General features: G+C 35.3%; 1 protein-coding gene across 3 annotated transcripts; it reads left to right on the top strand.

Moving 5' to 3' along the window:
* The first annotated feature begins 699 nt into the window (after positions 1–699).
* On the top strand, positions 700–17,227 carry LOC138707596 (ankyrin repeat domain-containing protein 16-like). Of its 3 annotated transcripts, none has more exons than XM_069837220.1 (5): positions 700–784; positions 3,249–3,373; positions 5,693–5,956; positions 7,986–8,378; positions 14,693–17,227. In XM_069837220.1, the coding sequence occupies exons 2-5, from the start codon at positions 3,253–3,255 to the stop codon at positions 14,758–14,760; spliced, it is 846 nt and encodes a 281-aa protein (XP_069693321.1). In that variant the 5' UTR covers positions 700–784; positions 3,249–3,252; the 3' UTR covers positions 14,761–17,227. The 3 variants fall into 3 exon arrangements, with proteins under 3 accessions (XP_069693321.1, XP_069693318.1, XP_069693319.1); XM_069837217.1 differs by having other exon boundaries at positions 725–1,203; positions 14,693–17,226; XM_069837218.1 differs by having other exon boundaries at positions 727–853.
* Positions 17,228–20,445: the final 3,218 nt, after the last annotated feature.

Genomic DNA, 20,445 nt, shown 5'->3' with positions numbered 1-20,445 from the left:
AGATACAGTTTGATCCTGTGCGTCGGCATGTGGAATTGTTAATCCGTTTTTTTTTTTTTGAAGAAAGTGACCGCACTGTTATCGTATATTCTGAGCGATATTCAGAAATGCCATTAACAGTGGAAATTACTGGTGACGAGGACATCAATTGTGGCTGTGGTTTCAGCAGAATGGGGTACACCGCAGGGTCAATTGGACGTTTGCGACATATTCGGATCACGTCCTCTTCCGATTTGCAAACATCCGCCGCCAAGGTCCTCCTGATCTGACAACGCCCGATTTCTTTTCTTTTTTTTTTACGGAGATACTTTAAATTCAAATTTTATGTGAACAAACCTCGCACCTGAGGGTACTGGAATAACGCATCATTGATGAAATTTTAGCAAATGATGCATGTGTATTGAAACTCGTCATTGACAACTCAGGGCAGGCGGCTGGATTACAAATAATGCGTTGCGTGCAGAAGGCTCTGGTTGCGTATCGTGGAGATCACTTAAAATATGTAATTTTCAGGAAACAAATATAATTTCCAACCCGAATTGAAGTGTAAAGAAAAACGTCACTCTCTGTATGCAAGATATTGGTACATTTTGTTGCAAACGAACGAGTCACCGAAATCACGTTTCCACATTTCTTCTGAATTAAAAATAGGAATAGTGTTTAAATCCGTCCTAATATCGGTTCTAGTCCACGGATTCTAGTGACTCATTATCGAATTGGCAATCCTGCAAACGAAGGAGAGGAGAAGAGACTACATACTTGTCAGCGTGTTGTCCAATATTGCGTGTAGTAGCACATATGTGTACTATTGTGGCATGTCTGTAATATTGTCATAAAAAAGGGGGTCATGACAGTGTGTTCATTTTGTAACGTATAACTTAAGTATCACGAATAAACAGTACCTATACATAATATCTCCTAATACAGTATTTCATTCTCCAAGGCACTACGTATGTGTTCAATTTTCTGTTAATGCTGAAACTAAAGTTTTCTTTGCGGCGGTAGCAAGTTACAACTTGCAAAGGAAGACGAAATGTCCTTGGTTGAAGTTGTCTTTCCGGTGTGTAAATCCGGAAGCGTGACAGAACTTAGTTTAATTTTAAATGCGACAGAGAATCCTAAAACATGGACAGACTGCATTTCGAAGTGTGGTGATAATCCTCTTCATATTGCAGCTCGATACGGGAGAATTGATTTGTTAAAGTAAGATCATTTTGATTGCAATAATTATACTATAGTTCTTTCGTTCTCTGATCCTTCTCTGTCCTCTTCACGAAAATAAACGAGAGATTAATATTTATTATACCATCGATCACACTCCACGATCGTCACTCTCCCCCTTCAGGCAGTGTCGCCGGATATCTCAGAAATTCCCATAAGTTGTAAAATTTCCCTCACGTTCCTGGAATTCCCGCGCTTTCCAACAACTGCATTTGAATACTTTTCGTTAAAATATTTAACCAGATCTGATCCAGGCCTAAATAAAAATGCAAGAACTGAATATCAACAAATGCAATAAACACCGCTATAATTTTTTATAGCTCTGAATACTCTTCTCGATTTTCACATTCACTGAAGGAACAATAATATTTTTCATGGAATAACTCTACTTTCAATGATGACTATGATGACAAAAAATATTATTATTATTATTATTATTATTATTATTATTATTATTATTTCTGGTCAATCACTCTATTGAGTCGTTAATATGCGTTCATGCATTGCTTTGAATGTGGTATATTGATGTTGTTTGCTCTTTTTTCAGGGCCTGATTTACAGTTTCAAAGGCCCAGAGTTTTTTTTTTTTTCATGAGGCCCCTTCTTTTCACATACGACAACTAAGCCTATCTTATTTTATTTAAAGATAACTAATGAGTTGACCCACCACTGCCACCACCACTGTCACTGTCACTGTCACTGTCACTGCCATCTCCACTGCTGCTGCTGCTGCTACAACTACTACCACTGCTGCTGCCACCATAATTTTTTCCTTGGTGTATTTATGTATTTATTTTTGGAAAATTCGTCACTTACATATAGTACACCCTCGAAGTCCAGTGCTGTCGCTAAATAATTTTCAAAACACTGAAGACTAAGAGTACATACATTTTAGTTGTAATTTTGTAGACATTTGTACCCTAACATTTTCTGGCAGCAAAAAAAACTTGAAAACCAACTGTGGTAAATTAAATATCATGATTATTTTTTTTTCTTTGCAGTACTAGAAATGGCAATATCATTACAAAATTAAAATAATACAGACTATCTGCAAAAACTTGGATGACTAGGATCTACTCCAAACCATTTTGTTATATTAATTCTTGTAAACTGTTAAGCTGTTACAGGGGGGATTCCCACAGTTGACTTGATCATCACACTTACAATCTACCCTAATATGGAAATAATTACATGCTAGTGGAAAATGCCTTCTTGACCTAGGGTCTATGCCATCATTAAACTTTTCAACTTTTCACTTTACACTTTTCATTGCAGTTTCTGTTCCACTACCACTTTTCAAAACTGGTTCTCAAAGTGAAAAGGAAAAGTAGAAGAAATTTTTCAGCTATATTATTACTTTGTTCCACCATTAAATAATTTTAAAAGTGCAAAGACATATGCTGAAATGTGAATGGGATTTTTGCAGAGAACCAGTCTGTTTGCCACTAAAGTTAAATTCATTATATTCAGTAGGCCTACTGTATGTTTTTGTTTTGGATTCAAAATAATTTAGAGAAGAAATATGATAAGGAATGAAAATTTAATATTAAGTGATTCAAGTGACGGAGAACTAAAAAAAGAGTGTATAAAAACAGGATAAATTTTCATTACTTAAGTTTGTCTCAATTCTGTGACTGTTTTCGAATTATGCCAATTCAAGCAGATCATGTTCTTGAAAGAACTGGGCCTATTCTAGAACCAAAAACAAGAAGAAATTTACCTCTTTCTTCTAAAGAACAATAAATTACCCATAAATTTTCTTTCGCTAGGAAATAGAGCTCAACAACATGGAGTTACAATGACTTTTGATATGCAAAGATTTTGCAGAATGAAGTGAAAGGTGCAAAACAGTCTCTAATTCACGGAGGAACAGAAAGACTTTTCACTTTTCAAAAGCTGAAAAATGAAAAGTGAAATTTTGCGAGGTTACAAATTTTAATAATCCAATAAGCTCCTGGAATTATGCATTTCGCTTTTCAAGTGTACAGACACCAAAATGTTAACATTAATACAGTACTGAATTTTAGGTATATGATTGATCATTGGAATGCAGCTGCATATGTCAACCAATGCAATCGTCTTGGGAAGACTCCACTCCATGAAGCTGCTCAAGCCAGTCAACCTTCAGCTGTGCAATTTCTTCTTGAACATGGTAAAGTGTGAATTAAATTGACAGCTATCATGTGAGGACCAAATTATTAATATTTAAAAAAATTCATTTACTGTTCCAGCATTCTGTACATCTATTACCTGCTCAAAATTTAAGACAAATGTGATCTTTCAATAAACTCTGACAAATGTAAAAACCAATAGAAAAAAATTAAGATAATTCTTTTGAATAAAAAACGCATGTTTTCTTTTAGTGATGTCTATTTCTTGCGGATATATTCAAGAATCCATGTGTCCAAGAACTCAAGCATTAAATGAGGCATATAGTATCAAAACCGGCCGAGTCACTGGAGGAAAATTTTTTCAGTATCAAGCAAAAACTTCCAGAGACGAACCAGTGATAATTAAAAAAGTTGTTTCTTAATTGTTACATAGTTAATTGTTGTACATTTAGTTTCCCTTCATATTTAAAATCTATTTCGTAGTTTACATACGTATTTTTCTTGTTTTAATTTTGACTTGGCCAGTTTCGTTGCAATTTTATACTATTTTACTGTTTTTTATTTATAAATTTTCTGGAAAAGGCTATATGCGTCCAGGAAAACATTATGTGAAGACCAGGAAAGTTTGCACGAACTATCAAGAATATGTATACAAATAGCTCTCCATGAAACAAGTTATATGTGCCCTATGTTCAATAAAAAATTACACCAGTAATTCTGAATAAATTTAAGTGATAAGTGTAAATTTAAGTTATTTTGAACAAGTGCCGTGTTTTTGTCCTAAATTTCGTTTTCTCTCATTAAAACGTTGCAGGAATGAGAAATTCATTAAGGAAAAATTGTATATTAAATAAAAAAATGCTATGGAAAATTATTAATATTATTTTGGAATATATAAATATCGATGATAAGTGGAGGTAGGAAAACATATAAACCAAAACTTGAAATTTGTAAAGATAACGAAGGAAATATAGTAACACAAAAGGATAGTGTCTTAAGAAGATGGGAGTTTTATGATAATGAAGTTGATGGTGGTAATGAAGTTGATGGAGTTTTAACAGAAGACACAATAGAATACATATCAGATGATATTTGCACAGTTAACTTTATTGGTGAAAACCCCCCAACAATAGAAGAGATTTGGAGAGGAATGGAAGAATTAAGATATAATAAAGCACCAGGTAATGACGATATTTTGGCAGAATTACTGAAGAATGGAGGGCGGAATTTAATATTATTGTTATATGAATTGTTTAAATTAATATGGTTTAGAGAAGAGATCCCAGAGGAATGCAAAACTGGAGTGATTTGTCCATTAAATGAAAAAGGAGACCCTCTGGAATTGAAGAATTATAGAGCAGTTACATCACTATCGACTACCGGTACTTATAAATTTTTCGCAAAGATTTTATATTTGAAACTACAGATTTAGCCTTAATGAATAATACTAATGATATTAAAGAATAAATACTGCGTGTTCAGTTCAAAGTGTGTCATGGCTCGCTGTATGCCGTCATGTGGCTAGCAGATGAGCCTAGACAATTCAATCTTCCTACACTTCCACAAAGGTGTATTACCTACGTGCCAGAGATGTTGCCTAGCAAGTACGGCGTTCATTCTTAAGAGTACTTACCGATACGTACCGTAACTCCAGTAGTGGCAAGAATATGAACTGTTTGGAAACATGTACTGGGGTGAGTTTTTTCTTACTGTCGGGATATGGGGAGAGGGTTAAGACGATTACTTACGTACAGTATTTGTTGACATTAACTTTGACTGTCAACATGGACACAGAGCATTTGATTTGTGTTGTGGAATGATGCCGTACGCAACTGATGATAACAAATACCCTGCGTACGACTTGCCCCAGCAAAACACAGTTCGATAGAGGTTATGGTAGCACACAGACCATACAGACCGCCATCTGTTGCTACGACATTCAAGTCATATTGTACATGTTCTCAAGTTCAGATTGAACGCCTTGATTACCTAATAAAGTATATTATTAAAAATATTTGTTACAATAATCGCTAATGTCGCATGTTGAAAGAATAGACATACTTATATAAAAAAAAAAATATTAATTACTAGTACTGGTACTTATTTAATTATCAGTAAGGAAGAAAGTTAAGCTCAAAACTGGATCTGATTGAAGTACTTTAAATTGTTATTCTGAAAAAAAAAATCATAAACCAGTTTCTACTATATCAATAATCCATTTTTAATATAGACATGAGTTGCATGTGTATTCTGTTTCTTGCAAAATATTGAAATAGCAGAATCGTGTCCATAATGAAAATAAGTCCTGGTCCCATAGAATTTTTTATGCACGAGATTTACTGCGTGATTTTTGTTTTTAGGAGCTGATACAGATATACTCAAAGGGAGTGACTGGACGCCTTTAATGTTGGCCAGCACAAAGAAGGGATGTCATGCTCAGAAGTGTGTAAAAATTTTGCTCGAGAACCACGCTGACAGATTCCTGAGAAACAAAGATGGATGGACTGCTCTTCATGTTGCAGCCAAGTATGGAGATGTAGAAATAACAAAGATTTTACTTGATGGACAGCCATTACTTGCGAATGTCAAGTCAAACAATGGTCGTTACCCTCTCCATGTAGCAGGTTAGTGTATTCAACAATGTGGCAGACAGGGTTGAATTTCCTAATCAGCAGAACAACAAAAATGCATAGTTCTTTATTCAATTCACAATTACCGATAGGCTACTATCTAGCATCAGCAAGTTGTGAGTTTATATTGTCGGATACGGTGTATTCAATAGCTAATAGTGCCAAAAGCATCATTTGGGAGGGGGGTGGACAGAGTAGGTCAGTCGCCCCTCCTCGAGTTTGAGATTAAAATGTTACAATTGAGTACTGCTGCTGATGAAATAATGTGGGAACTGAACTTTAAATATTAAAATATTTAGCTTTTATAGTCTCATAAAAATAAGAGACGAGCAGACGAGCTTGTTTATGGCTTTGCTAAACAATGAAACCAAGACGTTATGCATTGTAAATAAAATTACAATTAATTTTGTTAACTGAAAAAAAAAAAAAAAAAACGTTAATTTATTCTCACCTACATGGAACTTACTAATGTTACAGTTTCGCAGAAAACTCCCTATCCTAGTCATACAACATTCCGTACCGGTACTACCCACACCTGTGGAGTAACGGTCAGCGTGTCTGGCCACGAAACCAGGTGGCCCGGGTTCAAATCCTGGTCGGGGCAAGTTACCTGATTGAGGTTTTTTCCAGGGTTTTCCCTCAACCCAATACGAGCAAATGCTGGGTAACTTTCGGTGCTGGACCCTGAACTCATTTCACCGGCATTATCACCTTCATTTCATTCAGACGCTAAATGACCTGAGATGTTGATACAGCGTCGTAAAATAACCCAATAAAATAAATAAAGAATGTAACAGTACTGGAAATATAAATTTAATTAATTTAATTCTAAATAATGTGAACAAAGTGTAGACATTAACACTCTTTAAGATTTAGCATGCACGCACACACACACACACACAAACCTAAAGTCCACACCTGTGGAGTAATGGTTAGCACGTCTGGCCACGAAAGCAGGTGGCCCAGGTTTGAATCCTGGTTGAGGCAAGTTACCTAGTTGAGGTTTTTTCCAGGGTTTTCCCTAAACCCAATATGAGAAAATGCTGGATAACTATCGGTGTTGGACCGATAGGTAGGTTATTTTATGACGCTTTATCAGCATCTTAGGTTATTTAGCCTCTGAATGAGATGAAGGTGATAACGCCGGTGAATTAATTCCGGGATCCAGCACTGACAGTTACCCAGCATTTGCTCATTTTGGGTTGAGGGAAAACTCCAGAAGAAACCTCATCCAGGTAACTTGCCCTGACCGGGAATTGAATCCAAGCCACCTGGTTTCGCAGCCAGACACGCTGTTACTCCACAGGTGTGGACTTTCACTTGCATTATCACCTTCATTTCATTCAGATGCTAAATAACCAGAGATGTTGATACAACGTCGTAAAATAACTTAATAATATTAATAATAATAATAATAATAATAATAATAATAATAATAATAATACATACCTAAATTACAAAAACAGAACAAAATTACATTTCTCATAATGCAAAACATAAAATTACAGCACATTCATAACACTCCAATTGGACATATTATGTTTTGGTGATGAATTTGTATAAGAAGTTTCTTATTCTCCTTCAACAAATTGAATAAATCATGGGAATTTTATTTGCTTAACTTTGGTAATTAAGAATGCCTTCAGTGTGTTAACTTAATACTTTATCACCAGCTGAGTTGTATATTTACATTAGCATAAACGTCACTGAGAACACAAGGGCAAGGAGGTACTTGTAAGCTCCCAGTAGCATTTCAATTAATTCTTTTTCAGTAGTGATTCGTTTATCAAGAACACAGCATTTGTTTCCATTCAGTCCAGTGAGCCATGGCAATTGCGGAAATTAAATCAATGTCTTTCCCAAAACATGCTATGAAATATTTCATATAAAACAATTTTTATTTCGAAAAGGAAGTAAAAACGAGCAAAACTGTATTGAACTTTTTTGTTTGAAATATCCCAAGGAAATTAATGACATTACTTACGGTTCACGCTGTATATTGATGGTTCCCTTTCTCATTCAGCCCTGAATGGACATGAAGACATAGTGCATCTGCTTCTGGATACTAATGCAACTCTGGTCTCTTCCTGTGATGACTGTGGATCAACACCCCTGCTGGAAGCTTGTAAGGGTGGAAATCTTTGCATTATACAGCATCTTCTTCGTTGTGGTGCATCCTCGTCTGAAGCAGATGCCATGGGGCTAACATGTCTGCACCTGGCTGCTCAGACTGGCAATAGTTTAACCATACAATTTCTTCGTGACAACAAGCTCATCAGCGACATCAACATACCGGCCAAATTCATGAATGTCACCCCACTGCACTGTGCAGCTAGAGCTGGACAACTGGAAGCTGTGAGAATTCTATTACAGATGGGTGCAGACACCAGGTCCATAGACATCAATGGACGCTGTGGTATGTACTATCACATTATCATCCCAGCAGTCAGGCAGTCATCCAGGGTGATGTTCATATTCGCTGTTAGGTCTGGAGTTTGACTGAAGGGGAAATGGAATGGAATTTTTGGAGGGGACACTATGACCAAGCACTGCGACCTTTCAAGATCTATTGTGCTAACCCTCAAGTTAGGCACATTCCCAAATCCACAGTGGCTGACAACACTAATATTATGGATTTATTAATTTGTTCTACAGAATAATCTCTGTAATGTTGACAATTAATATTTGAGGAGAATATGACTGAAGATCATCTACAAACCTGTGAAGTTCTACCTGATGGATCCACCACAGAGAAATATTGGAGAGCAAGAACGCTAATGGCTTCGTTGCCAAAGCCCGGCATTAGATAACAACAACAACAACAACAACAACATATTTGAGGAGAAAAATTTGCTCCGGTACCGGGGATCGAACCCGGGTCCTTGGTTCTACGTACCAAGCGCTCTGACCACTGAGCTACGCCGAATTCAATCCACAGCACCGGATCGAATCTTCCTCCCGGCCAAATAAGTCACTCAACTGAGTGCGCTCCTAGTATAATGACAGTTGACATATACATATACCAGGGGCGTATTTTGCGGGCTACCGGTGGTAGCCCAAGGAAATTACAAAAGAAAAAGTTTATAATATAACATAATGTAATAATTTTGTATTATTAGTTTTACCACAGTAATTAAAATTAAAGTAATTGTTAGATTTATATGCGCTCTCTGCTCTCGAAAAGAAACAAGTTGTCAAGGCGGCATCACTGGAGAAACCGCTTGCTACATGAGGTAGCCTGTGACCGTACCGCGCACGCTGTCCTGTCGCACAACTGCCCATCCCCCCGCTCTCTTCTGTTTCCATCGTGCAGTGTAGGACGGGTGAGTTGCCGCTCTCGTGATCAGTTTCTTCGCAGGCGTGAAGCAACAATACGCTTAGCACGCTAGCTCATGAATGTAATTGTGTTCTTGCAGTGCAGTATTTTAAATTTGTGATTTGTTCGAGTGTCTAAGAGCTATATTAATTGTGAATTATTAAGTTTTTAATTTCCTAATTAAGTGATAGTGTGAAAAATATGGCAGAACAAGTTTCTGGAGAGGTTTGTGTTGAAAATGACTGTGTAATAGAAGGTTTATTAAAAGTGCCTTTTAACCGTCGTACATACAACGAGGAAGTTCAAATTGTGAAAATGGAAAGACCAACTCCTGAGTTAAATTTGTCCATGGACGTAAAAGAAAAACAGCGTGAGTACACACGCCATTTCACTTCAACATCATATGGTAAGTGGAATTGGTTGTGTGGTAGTTCTAAACTGTCTAAACTATTTTGCTGGCCATGTTTGTTATTTAGCCGCGAAACTAATGTGTGGTCAAAAGAGGGTTTTCTAATATCAACTCCCTTCGAACGGCAGTCCTAAAACACGACAAATCAAAAGCTCACATTTGTAGTAGCATGAACTTTGCAAACTTTGGGAAGACAAGAATTGATTTACAGCTAGATAAGCAAAAAGCTCTATATATCAACCAACACAATGCTCCTGTGGAAAAAAAATCGGGAGATTTTACTGCGTCTTATTAACGCAGTCTGCTTTCTAGGAAAACAAGAATTGGCTTTTCGGGATCATAATGAGGGTGTGGAATCAGACAATAGAGGAAATTATATTGAATATTTAAGTTGCTTAAGTGAATTTGACCATTTACTGCCCAATCATCTTGAGAGTTCAACAGTATTTCGTGGTACTTCTCCCGCAATTCATAATGACTTAATATTTGCTATAAGTGGGGTTATGATAAAGAACATAAAATCTGAAATAGAAGAAGCACCTTTTGCGGCCATTGTTGTTGATGAAACAAGTGACTGCTCTAATCAGAGTCAATTGTCCACTGTTTTAAGATACGTCGATAGTACTGCCAATGTTCAAGAACGGTTTATAGGATTCACAAATGTCAGTTCGGGCAAAACTGCTGTTGCTTGGTTTCAGCATGTGGAAGGTGTTATAGCAGAATACAATATCGGCAATAAGTTAATTGCACAGACATACGATGGTGCTTCAGTTATGGCGGGAAATATTAATGGCTTAAAAACAAAAGTTCAAGGAAAGTATCCTCAAGCACTATTTGTCCATTGTTACAGCCATGTTCTCAATTTAGTTTTGCAACAAACTACTTCATCCATTCCAGAATGCCGCATTTTTTTTCAAAACACTGTCGGGTTTAGCTGCATTTTTCTCATCATCTCCTAAAAGATCAGAAAAACTCAAGAATTTATGAAAAAGAAACTCCCAAAAGTAGCACCAACTAGATGCAATTTTACATCTCGGCTTGTAAATACAGTAAAGGAATACAGAGAACAACTGACTGCTTTCTTTGAAAATATCATTTGTAATGACTCTGAAGAAAACTGGGATGATGATGTAATTGTGCAGGCTCAAGGATATTTGTATTTTTTTTCACACAGTTTCAGAATATATTTCTTCTTGGTCTATGCTAGAGTGTACGCACATACAGATGTGCTCTACAATATTCTTCAGAGAAAAAGTCTAGACATAGCATACTGCTTGCAAGAGGTATCAAAGTTAAAAAATAGTATATTCGAGTTCAGACGTAGTGGGTTTCCGTCCATATGGAGTAATATGGAAAATGAAAATTCTTCAGCCAATACAATGGAACCACCATTAAAGCGAAGAAAAGGAGATGATGAATTGAAATACAGGCAGCTGTACTACAGCATACTAGATCATATGCACATGGAAATTACTAACAGATTTTCTGATTATGGAAAGCTTCAGTTCACATATCTTCTAGATTCTCAAAAATTTTCTGCTTATAGAGAAAACTTCCCTATTGAGGCACTAAACAAATTATTTCAGTCCTATAACAGTCACTTTGATCAAGTACGTTTGAAAAATGAATTAAGTGTAATATATTCAGCAGAAGTCTTTGATTTTTCGAACAAACCTATCCATGAAATATTATCTGCCATATATGAAAACCAGCTGAACCAAGTTATTCCTGAAGTCCTTAAATTGGCAACATTAATTGTGACAATACCAGCTACGTCAGCATCAGTAGAAAGAACATTTTCTGCGTTGAAGAGAATAAAATCCTACTGTAGATCAACTCATACACAAGAACGTTTATCCGGCTTGGCACTGATGTCCATTGAAAAGTCATTTCTACAGAAACTTCATAAGCGGCCCAACTGTAATTTCAATGACGAAGTCATCAACGTATTTTCGTCCCAATCAAGACGTCTGGAATTCATATATAAATAGGTAAGGAATTTTATTATAGGGACTTTAAAATATATTTTGTGTAATAATAGGGTCAGTGGTAGCCCAGGCCCTTAAACCAGTATACACCACTGACATATACGTCAACATATATGCCTAACTTGGAGTCAGGCCACAAAAGGAAACATTGAAGGAGGAAGATTCGATCCGGTGCTGTGGATTGAATTCGGTGTAGCTCAGTGATCAGAGCACTTGGTACGTAGAACCAAGGACCCGGGTTCGATCCCCGGCGCTGGAGCGAATTTTTCTCCTCTAATATTAATTGTCAACATTACAGAGATTATTCTGTAGGACAAATTAATAAATCCATAATATTCTCACAGCTAGCAGTGCATCATAACTGCGGAATCCCGGCCAAATAAGTCACTCAACTGAGTGCGCTCTAGTATAATGGCAGTTGACACTAGACATATACGTCAACATACATGCCTAACTTGGAGTCAGGCCACAAAGGGTAACATTGAAGGAGGAAGCTCCGGTGCTGTGGATTGAATTCGGCGTAGCTCAGTGGTCAGAGCGCTTGGTACGTAGAACCAAGGACCCGGGTTCGATCCCCGGTGCCGGAGCGAATTTTTCTCCTCAAATATTAATTGACAACACTAAGGTTCGCTGCGCACCCAGGTTTCTAGCAGGCAACTCCACTTGTCCCTATGGCAGCCCTCTCCATGCATTGCCAGCTGGCTTTCGGGGAATGTTATGGGAATTATAATGGAATATAGAGATGTTGACGGAATTATGTAGATATCTAATATGGGGAAATGGGGAAAAACCCCTGAGTAAAACCCCAACTGCGACCTTGTTTGCCACAAGTGTCTCAATCGATTTTTCAATGAAAAATCTCAAACCTGACTGGGATCGAACCCGGACCACATGCGTGAAGGCCTGACCACTTAGCCACCGCAGCACAGTGGTCCAAAACACAAATCTAGCTGGCCAAAATTAATAACTTTTCTCCTGTCTAACAAATTTTAATTAAACTTTATGCAGTAGTTATAGGTAATATATTTGTTTCGTATACAAACTCTCATTTGTTAAAAAAAAACTACCATATTATAGGGGGTGAATTTAGATAAAATTATCAACTCTTCTAACAGATTTTAATCAAACTTTATACAGTAGTTACAGGTAACATATTTGTTTGATATATAAACTCTCATTACGTATGTGTAAAAAAACTACCTCATTATAGGGGTGAAGTTAGGTAAAATTAGTAACTTTTCTCATATGAAAGAGACTTTCATCAAAATTTATACAGTAGTGACGGATAACATATTTGTTTTGTATATAAACTGTCATTGCATTTGTGTAAAGGAAACTATCTTATTAGATGGATGAATTTAGACAAAATCAATAATTTTTTCTCCTATTTTACAAATTTTTATCAAACTTTGTGCAGTAGTTACAGATAACATATTTTTTTTTTATAAACTCTCATTACATTTTTGTAAGAGGAACTACCCTATTATAATGGGTGTATCTTGACAAAAATTAGTAACTTTTCTCCTGTGTAACATAACTGAACTGGAAATGTACTGGTCTAGGGTACCTTGTAGAAGATGTGCTTGGATTTTGCTAAATAATAATAATAATAATAATAATAATAACTTTTAATCATCAGTCTTTAAGGTAAGGAATTTTATTGGTACAATGGAAATGGTAAATAAATTGCTGTCATGGTGGTGATGGTCCTCGCCCGGAAGCATTTGTTTATAATTACTCTGCCCACTGCTTTCATCACACTCCCATTTATGAACTGTTTCTAATTTTATTTCTAATTCGGACTGTGTGTAATTTAACAAGGTTGATTAAATTATTATTGCTAGTTGTTTTACAGTTTTATATAATAAATGTCGTAATTGAATTTCGGCAGAGTTGTCTGTAATTTTATGGAATTTTCAGGATGATAGCAGTTTTCCTTTGCTTGTACAATTTTTCAGTACAGAGAATAGGCCTATATCGCTCATTTGTTGCAACAGTGACACATCTCAAAAATGGCAATTTTTTGAGTTGAAAGTGCAGAAAGAATCGTTATGACATAATGCTTCTTTCTATACTATCAACTAAAATACTTGAAATTTTTTAGATGTGTCACTGTTGCAGCAAATGAGCGATATATGTTTGCATTACAATTAATTGCTGCTCTTCAAATTGATAAATATTGATGCTTAGTTAATTTGTTTTGCATAATAAGAGCCGAAGCTTTCTCAGGACTTAGTGGAATAGGATTTTTGGCAGTGACATGTACACTCTTTTCATTTTTGTGGCATGTCTTGATGTGGTATCTGTAATTTCCTTGACAAGATCAGCAGCATTTCTCTTTTACTGATCTCTTAACCTCATCTGTGAGAGAAAGGAAAGTTCCTCCTTGTTTTGGGATTGCAATGTGTTTCTAGCTTTCCTTCTCTTAGACCTTTCAGAAGATTAAAATAAAAAAAAAAGGCTCCTTGTTCTGCCCCAAGATCTCTCTTTGCTAGTACCAGAAGTTGGTTCAGTGTGCCTACTAATGTCGAATATTATGCTTTTATTCAACCATTTACATTTATTTAAAAAAAAGGTACCGGTACCATATTTATAGTACGGCAAATTTACGCCTACCTATTTGTTAAACTTATAGTGAAATTAAGTAGCTGTAACAATATTTTATTCTGCCTGGTATTATTGATTTGTTAAATTTGTTGATCTGGTAAATCTCTGTCATGTTTCTTGAACATCACAGCCTCTAACTTATCGATCTGTCAACTATTGATTGGTTGATCATGTTTCACAAACTGGGCAGGAGTCCAGAAAGATCTTTAATTGACCATATCTGAAGGCACAGAAAACCAACTGGCAAGTTTTACCTTGCCAACAGCTTTTCTAACACATTAGTGATATTGTCTTCAAATAATTGTTTGTACTGTCAGAAACTTCCTCTGTAAAGGATGCTGCATGCTGCTAGTCAATACAGATGCATTCTTATTATTACATTATTGAATTGTTTTTCTGTATTTTTTCAGCATATGACATGACAAATGACAGAGCAAATGGAAAGGCTGTACGGGATCTTCTAACTCAGTATCAGTGAAATCGGCAAGAAATTGGTGTATGGGTATTAAAATTTCGTATTACTATCACATTCACGATCACTGCTGCAACTTCAAATCAGCAGAGTCGATAATTTATGTCATTTTTAATAACAAACGCAAGGACTTGCTGAGTCAAGATCCACGCAGCTGCACAAGAAGATATGGAATGAAAAGTGGTGACAAACTAAGAGAGACTCATGTTTCTGGTGATGGCTGAGTATGAACTGCATATTAAGTTCCTGAGACCTTGATAATAGGACACTTTTCACTGTGATTTAAGACTTTTACAATGTTCACAATAGTGTCGGACTTTTGGATTTCTTGTACTCTGTCATATAGGTAGAGCTATCAACAGGGAAGCCAAGGGAACAGAAATCCTTTACCAGTGCTGTAAAATAACTGTCACGGTGGTATCACTATATACGAAGCACGTCCAGAAAGTAAGATTCCCTGGGGCTGTTTAGAGAAAGAAAACACAATTTCATGGAAAGATTTATTATTGGAACAGATACAGCAATTGTTGAACTATTTTTCAACATATTCTCCACTGGAACTGAGACATTTGTCATACTGTGAGGTCAACTTTTGTATTCCTGTGTCTTAGAAGTCTGCTGCTTGGGATCAGAACCAGTGTGTGGCAGTCATCTGCACCTCTTTGTCACTGAAAATGCTGACCGGACAGGAATTTCTTGAGGTGTAAGAAATGATGGTAATCGTTCAGCCCATATGGCTTGGCGGACAACAGATCTTCTATAGGAGTTTCGCTGGGGAGGTTTACAACATCCACCCTACATCCTGTATCTCGAACCTAGCAATTATCTTTTCTTACACCTCAAGAAATTCCTGTCCGGTTAGCATTTTCACAAAGACAGAGAGGTGCAGACATCTGTCACACACTGGTTCTGATCCCAGGTGGCAGACTTCTATGATATAGGGATACAAAAGTTGATCCCACGGTATGACAGATGTTTCAATTCCGGTGGAGAATATGTTGAAAAATAGCTCAACAATTGCTGTATCTGTTCTAATAAATTTTTTCATGAAATTGTGTTTTCTTTCTCTAAACGGCCCCAGGGAAACTTACTTTCTGAACACGCCTCATAGCTTCGAAACACTGGATGCTTATACACAAAGACAAAGTATAACATCTTGAAAATCTTGCACCAAGATACTTTCATGTGAGCCAAATAAATAAGGTGGTCTATATCAATATTATACAGTTCACATTTTGGAATGGTTGACAAAATTATTTAGGAATTAAAATCATCAATGTCATTGTAAATAAAAAATGAAAAAAAAAATGTACCAGCAATTAATCTGGATCCTTTGTGCAGTGTTTTTTGTAAATAAGATTTCGAGAATAATGGCAGGTTGTTGTTAATATTTTTCCTCATCTTTTTTATAACATTTAATTTCATTGTTATCAATTTTGACTGGGCTCAAATTTTTGTTATGGTATTATGGTATGTTATGTTCAATGCATTTTCTGTTAAATCAAATGTTAGCTATTGTGTCATGTAATTTAATTTTGGTGTTCAAGTAATATCTAGTTATTTTTACCTGACTGGCATTCAATATTTTAAATAATAATTATAATTTTTATTATTCACTTATGTGTATATTACATTTCCATCAAATAATTTATCATTAATATGTAGTACATATTTTAAAATTGTTTTCCTTTTTATATATACCTGTACTCGTACATTTTTATTTAAGTTCTTTAACCATTTTGACTGGGCATGATTTTTTGATTTGTTAGCAGAAAAAGTTTGTTTCTAATATTTATTTTGGCATATTACAAACCACATGTTAATGATAAGTTTCTTGATGGAAATGTAATATGCACATGTGAATAATAGAAATTGTAATAATAGCTTAGCAGAGTAACAAAATGAATATTAAAATAATTACAGGTCATTCACAGAAGTATTGAATACTGCAATGGAAATCGATGCAAGTGCATGAGCAGCAATAATAGAGAAATACGATCGAAATATGCATTAACCAAAACAACATTTCTGATATAATAATACAGGGACATACAAATATGTGTCAGATTTATTCATCACTGGAAGTAATTTTCTTTAGATTTCATTAAGAAACAGGATCAACTGAAATGTGAAGGCAACACAGATTAAATTACATAAAAAATTGACATGGTTTATACCACAAATGTTCCATGTTCATGTTATAGCTGATCCCTTAACCCAATCACATGTCTGTCAATGTTTCCTTGACGTCTCTGTCTTTGGAATTTGTCAGAAAGTATACTCACTATAATGGTGTGCCATTTTTTCTATTGTGTTATCTTGTATGAATAATATTCAGTTGTTATAGAAATGGTTGAGTTTCTGTTGTATTGTATTTTTTATGTTAAATTATACTGCATATGGAAATAAACATCTTCAACCAGATTAAAAAGCAATTAAATATTAACAGTTCTTTTGACTGGTTGTTCATTTCCCAGGTTTCGCACGGTGATGATGGACAAAAAAATGAGTCATTACAAACAATAGTACATTATGCAACGAGCCTGTAATGGTAGTAATTAAGACGCGAGTATGTTTATGAAACAAGCTCATGCGAGTTTCATAATTTTCATACGAGTGTCTTAATTACCATTATAGTCAAGTTTCATACGACTTTTTATGCTCGACCATATTTCTAACTTGAAATTATTCATAAGTAGACTTCGTTGAATTGCCACACGCAGCAAGCAGCAATCAGGTTGCCGATGTATGGTAGTATAGAAGAGGTGAGCGACTGCCCAGTCTCGTAGTATAAGCAGTTCATGTTAAGAAATGTGACAGATCCAAATAGATAGAGCAGCTACAGCTATTGTATACCTATGTAAGCACTTGTTTTTACATTACTGTGGTTGGAATAGTCAAAGCTTAACATTTGTTCAGTGCAGACAAGTATTCAATCAAACATACTACAATGAGATTGTTGCTGTTCCAAACAATTTCCCCTGGAATACCCTTACCCCTGGAGCCAGTACAACTCTCAGAAGCCCTTAATATAGTGGATAAAGTATCACAAACCGTTATCCAAAATAACAATTCACTAATTTCAGAAAAAAGTGAAATGTAAGTTGAGAAACATTATTGCTGAAAATTCTGCCTATTCACAACTTTCTATTATAAATGATATACTATCAGGTCACGACAAGATGTCTGAAGTTTGTGTACTAAAAAGTAGTGACTTTCCGTTCTTCAAATATGCACCTATTACATCGTGTGATGTTGAACGTACATTTTTCCAATAGAGTGACCATCGGAGGTTCACTTTGCAGTCGCTAAAAATGTACGTAACTCTTCACTGCAATGCACATATTCAATGTTGATGAGAGTATATTATATTAAATTTTAAGAGTTAATATATCTCACTACAGAATAATTGTGTGTTTACATGTTTAGACATTTCCTACTTCAATGATCATTCATTATATTTCTTGACTGCAGGATACAGGTTTTATTGTAACCGCAGCATACTGCTCAGTGTTTACATCAGAGGCATACTCCATCCGTTGCACGTCCCCTTCTCATACAGTCTATACTGCGTGCGTAGTAAACCTTACGATTCTTGTGGCAATTCCACGAAGTCTATTCATAAGTATTCATGTTATTCTTATCTGACTGGGAAGCGGAACTGACCTTGTGCAATATCTCGTAAATTGTGAGATGTGTGCAGACGCGGAAGTATTGATTTTTTCCGAGAAACAAACGTCATTGACCTTGATATAATCTAGAGAGTAAAATAAACATTAATCTTGATATAACCTTGAAATTGATTTAGACATTGAACAACGAGATGACAAATTGAATTTATTTGAATATTATTTACAATTAACGCTAATTATTATAGTAACGGAACATAACCTTCTGCGACAGTATTGGATTTCCAGCCTCTGTGACGTTTTGCTAGTTGTCTTTTGATTGCATATCCGAGAATAATCGATACTTGCGCTTTCATATTGCTACAATGGTGTTTTCTGATTGGTGGAACACCTCAACTTCAATGAATAGGTGTACTTTAATGAGGTCCATTAAAGGGCTGCTACCAGGTGTATAATTACTACATTTCAGCATGGTCGAGCATAAAATATATTTCTTTATGAATTTCAACATAAGAGGTTTGATAGAATATAAACAATATGAAGAAAGTTATAAAACAAATTTCAAAACTACACAAGTATATCTCTGTGGAAAAAGAAAGTGAAAAATCGTTCCTGTGGAAGTGATCATTTTCAACAGCATAGTTTAAAATTATAAGAGTAGTGATATTTAATATATATATATATATATATATATATACACACACATATATATGTGTGTGTGTTCTTTGTTATTGTGCAAACTTAATAGATACAAAAAAAAAAACTCACCTTAAATTTTTCAATTCAATAATTCGAATTTCTTAACATTCTTTTCAACTAGTAGATTACAGTGGCAAAGCTAAGGTGTAAATACTTGGTAGGCTGAAAAAATTTCCTTATCTTATATTTTTATACAGCAGGTCCAGGTATTCATTGTTCTTGGTTGCAAAAGTATCAATTACTCGTTCCTTGAAACTCTGATCAATTGCAATTGTTTAATAACCAGTTTCTTTTCAATGTCGATTGTACTGAGAGAACTTAATCTTTCATTGAATTACGAAGATCATTTTTTAACCCTTTTCAATGTTCTCATACTTCTTTCGGAGGAAGCTGTAGTAACAGCGAATGGCAAGACCAACTAGATGAGTCGTGTTACCTCTTTATAGATGGCTTGAAGACCATTTTGCTAATTATGAATTTCACGTGGTCTGCAGGAGGTCTTTAATTCATTTTCTAATCGTTCTTTGTTGAAAAATGGACATGTGGACAGAAGGTTATTTAATCTCATCACAGAAAAATTTAGTTTATATCCTACAAAGCTAAAGAATGATTGCATTTTGAATGATGCCATCATGAAGAATAATGCCATGCATGAAATGTATGCCACCTCATCGTGAATAATAATGTCATACAGGATCTATCAGAAAATGTGTTTCATTATAAAAAGTTGCATTAGATCTCTATCACTGTACAATGCTTACTTTAATCTGATCGGAATATACAGTCCCAGAAACTAAAAAAATGGCCCGACTCTTGAAGCTCCTTATGCAGCACAATTCACACAATAAACATTCAACAACAGTTTTCAACCCAGTATTAATTGAACAGTATTAGAGGAAGGTATTTCACAACTAATGCAAAAATCACGAAATTAATCTGAAAATAAGATCAAAACAATGCCTAAGAGTCATCATGTAAACAAACATGATACAGTATGACAAAAGTAATTATGATAATTTATCATAAGCATTCCAATAACTCTGTGCTAGCATGCTTGCTCGCTTTGTTTACAATCATTCTATTTTACTGCATGATTGATTAATATTCATCTACTATTAAAAACAGATCAATTTTCATTGCATCTTTTTAAATACTTTTCGGGTTATGACAACAATCGATGTAAAATCAATTTCAATAACTACCAAAGCAATTTCATGTGTAGCACTGCTTTGGAGCACAGAGCATAATAATAATAATAATAATAATAATAATAATAATAATAATAATAATAATAATAATAATAATTTTTTAATTATACTGGCAGAGTTTAGGCCATAGGGCCTTCTCTTACACTCTATGCAAT

Source organism: Periplaneta americana, chromosome 10 (genome assembly GCF_040183065.1).
Source record: "Periplaneta americana isolate PAMFEO1 chromosome 10, P.americana_PAMFEO1_priV1, whole genome shotgun sequence".
NCBI lineage: Eukaryota > Metazoa > Arthropoda > Insecta > Blattodea > Blattidae > Periplaneta > Periplaneta americana.
Note: the sequence above shows the minus strand (reverse complement) of the source record. Positions and strands in the feature narration are given on the sequence as shown.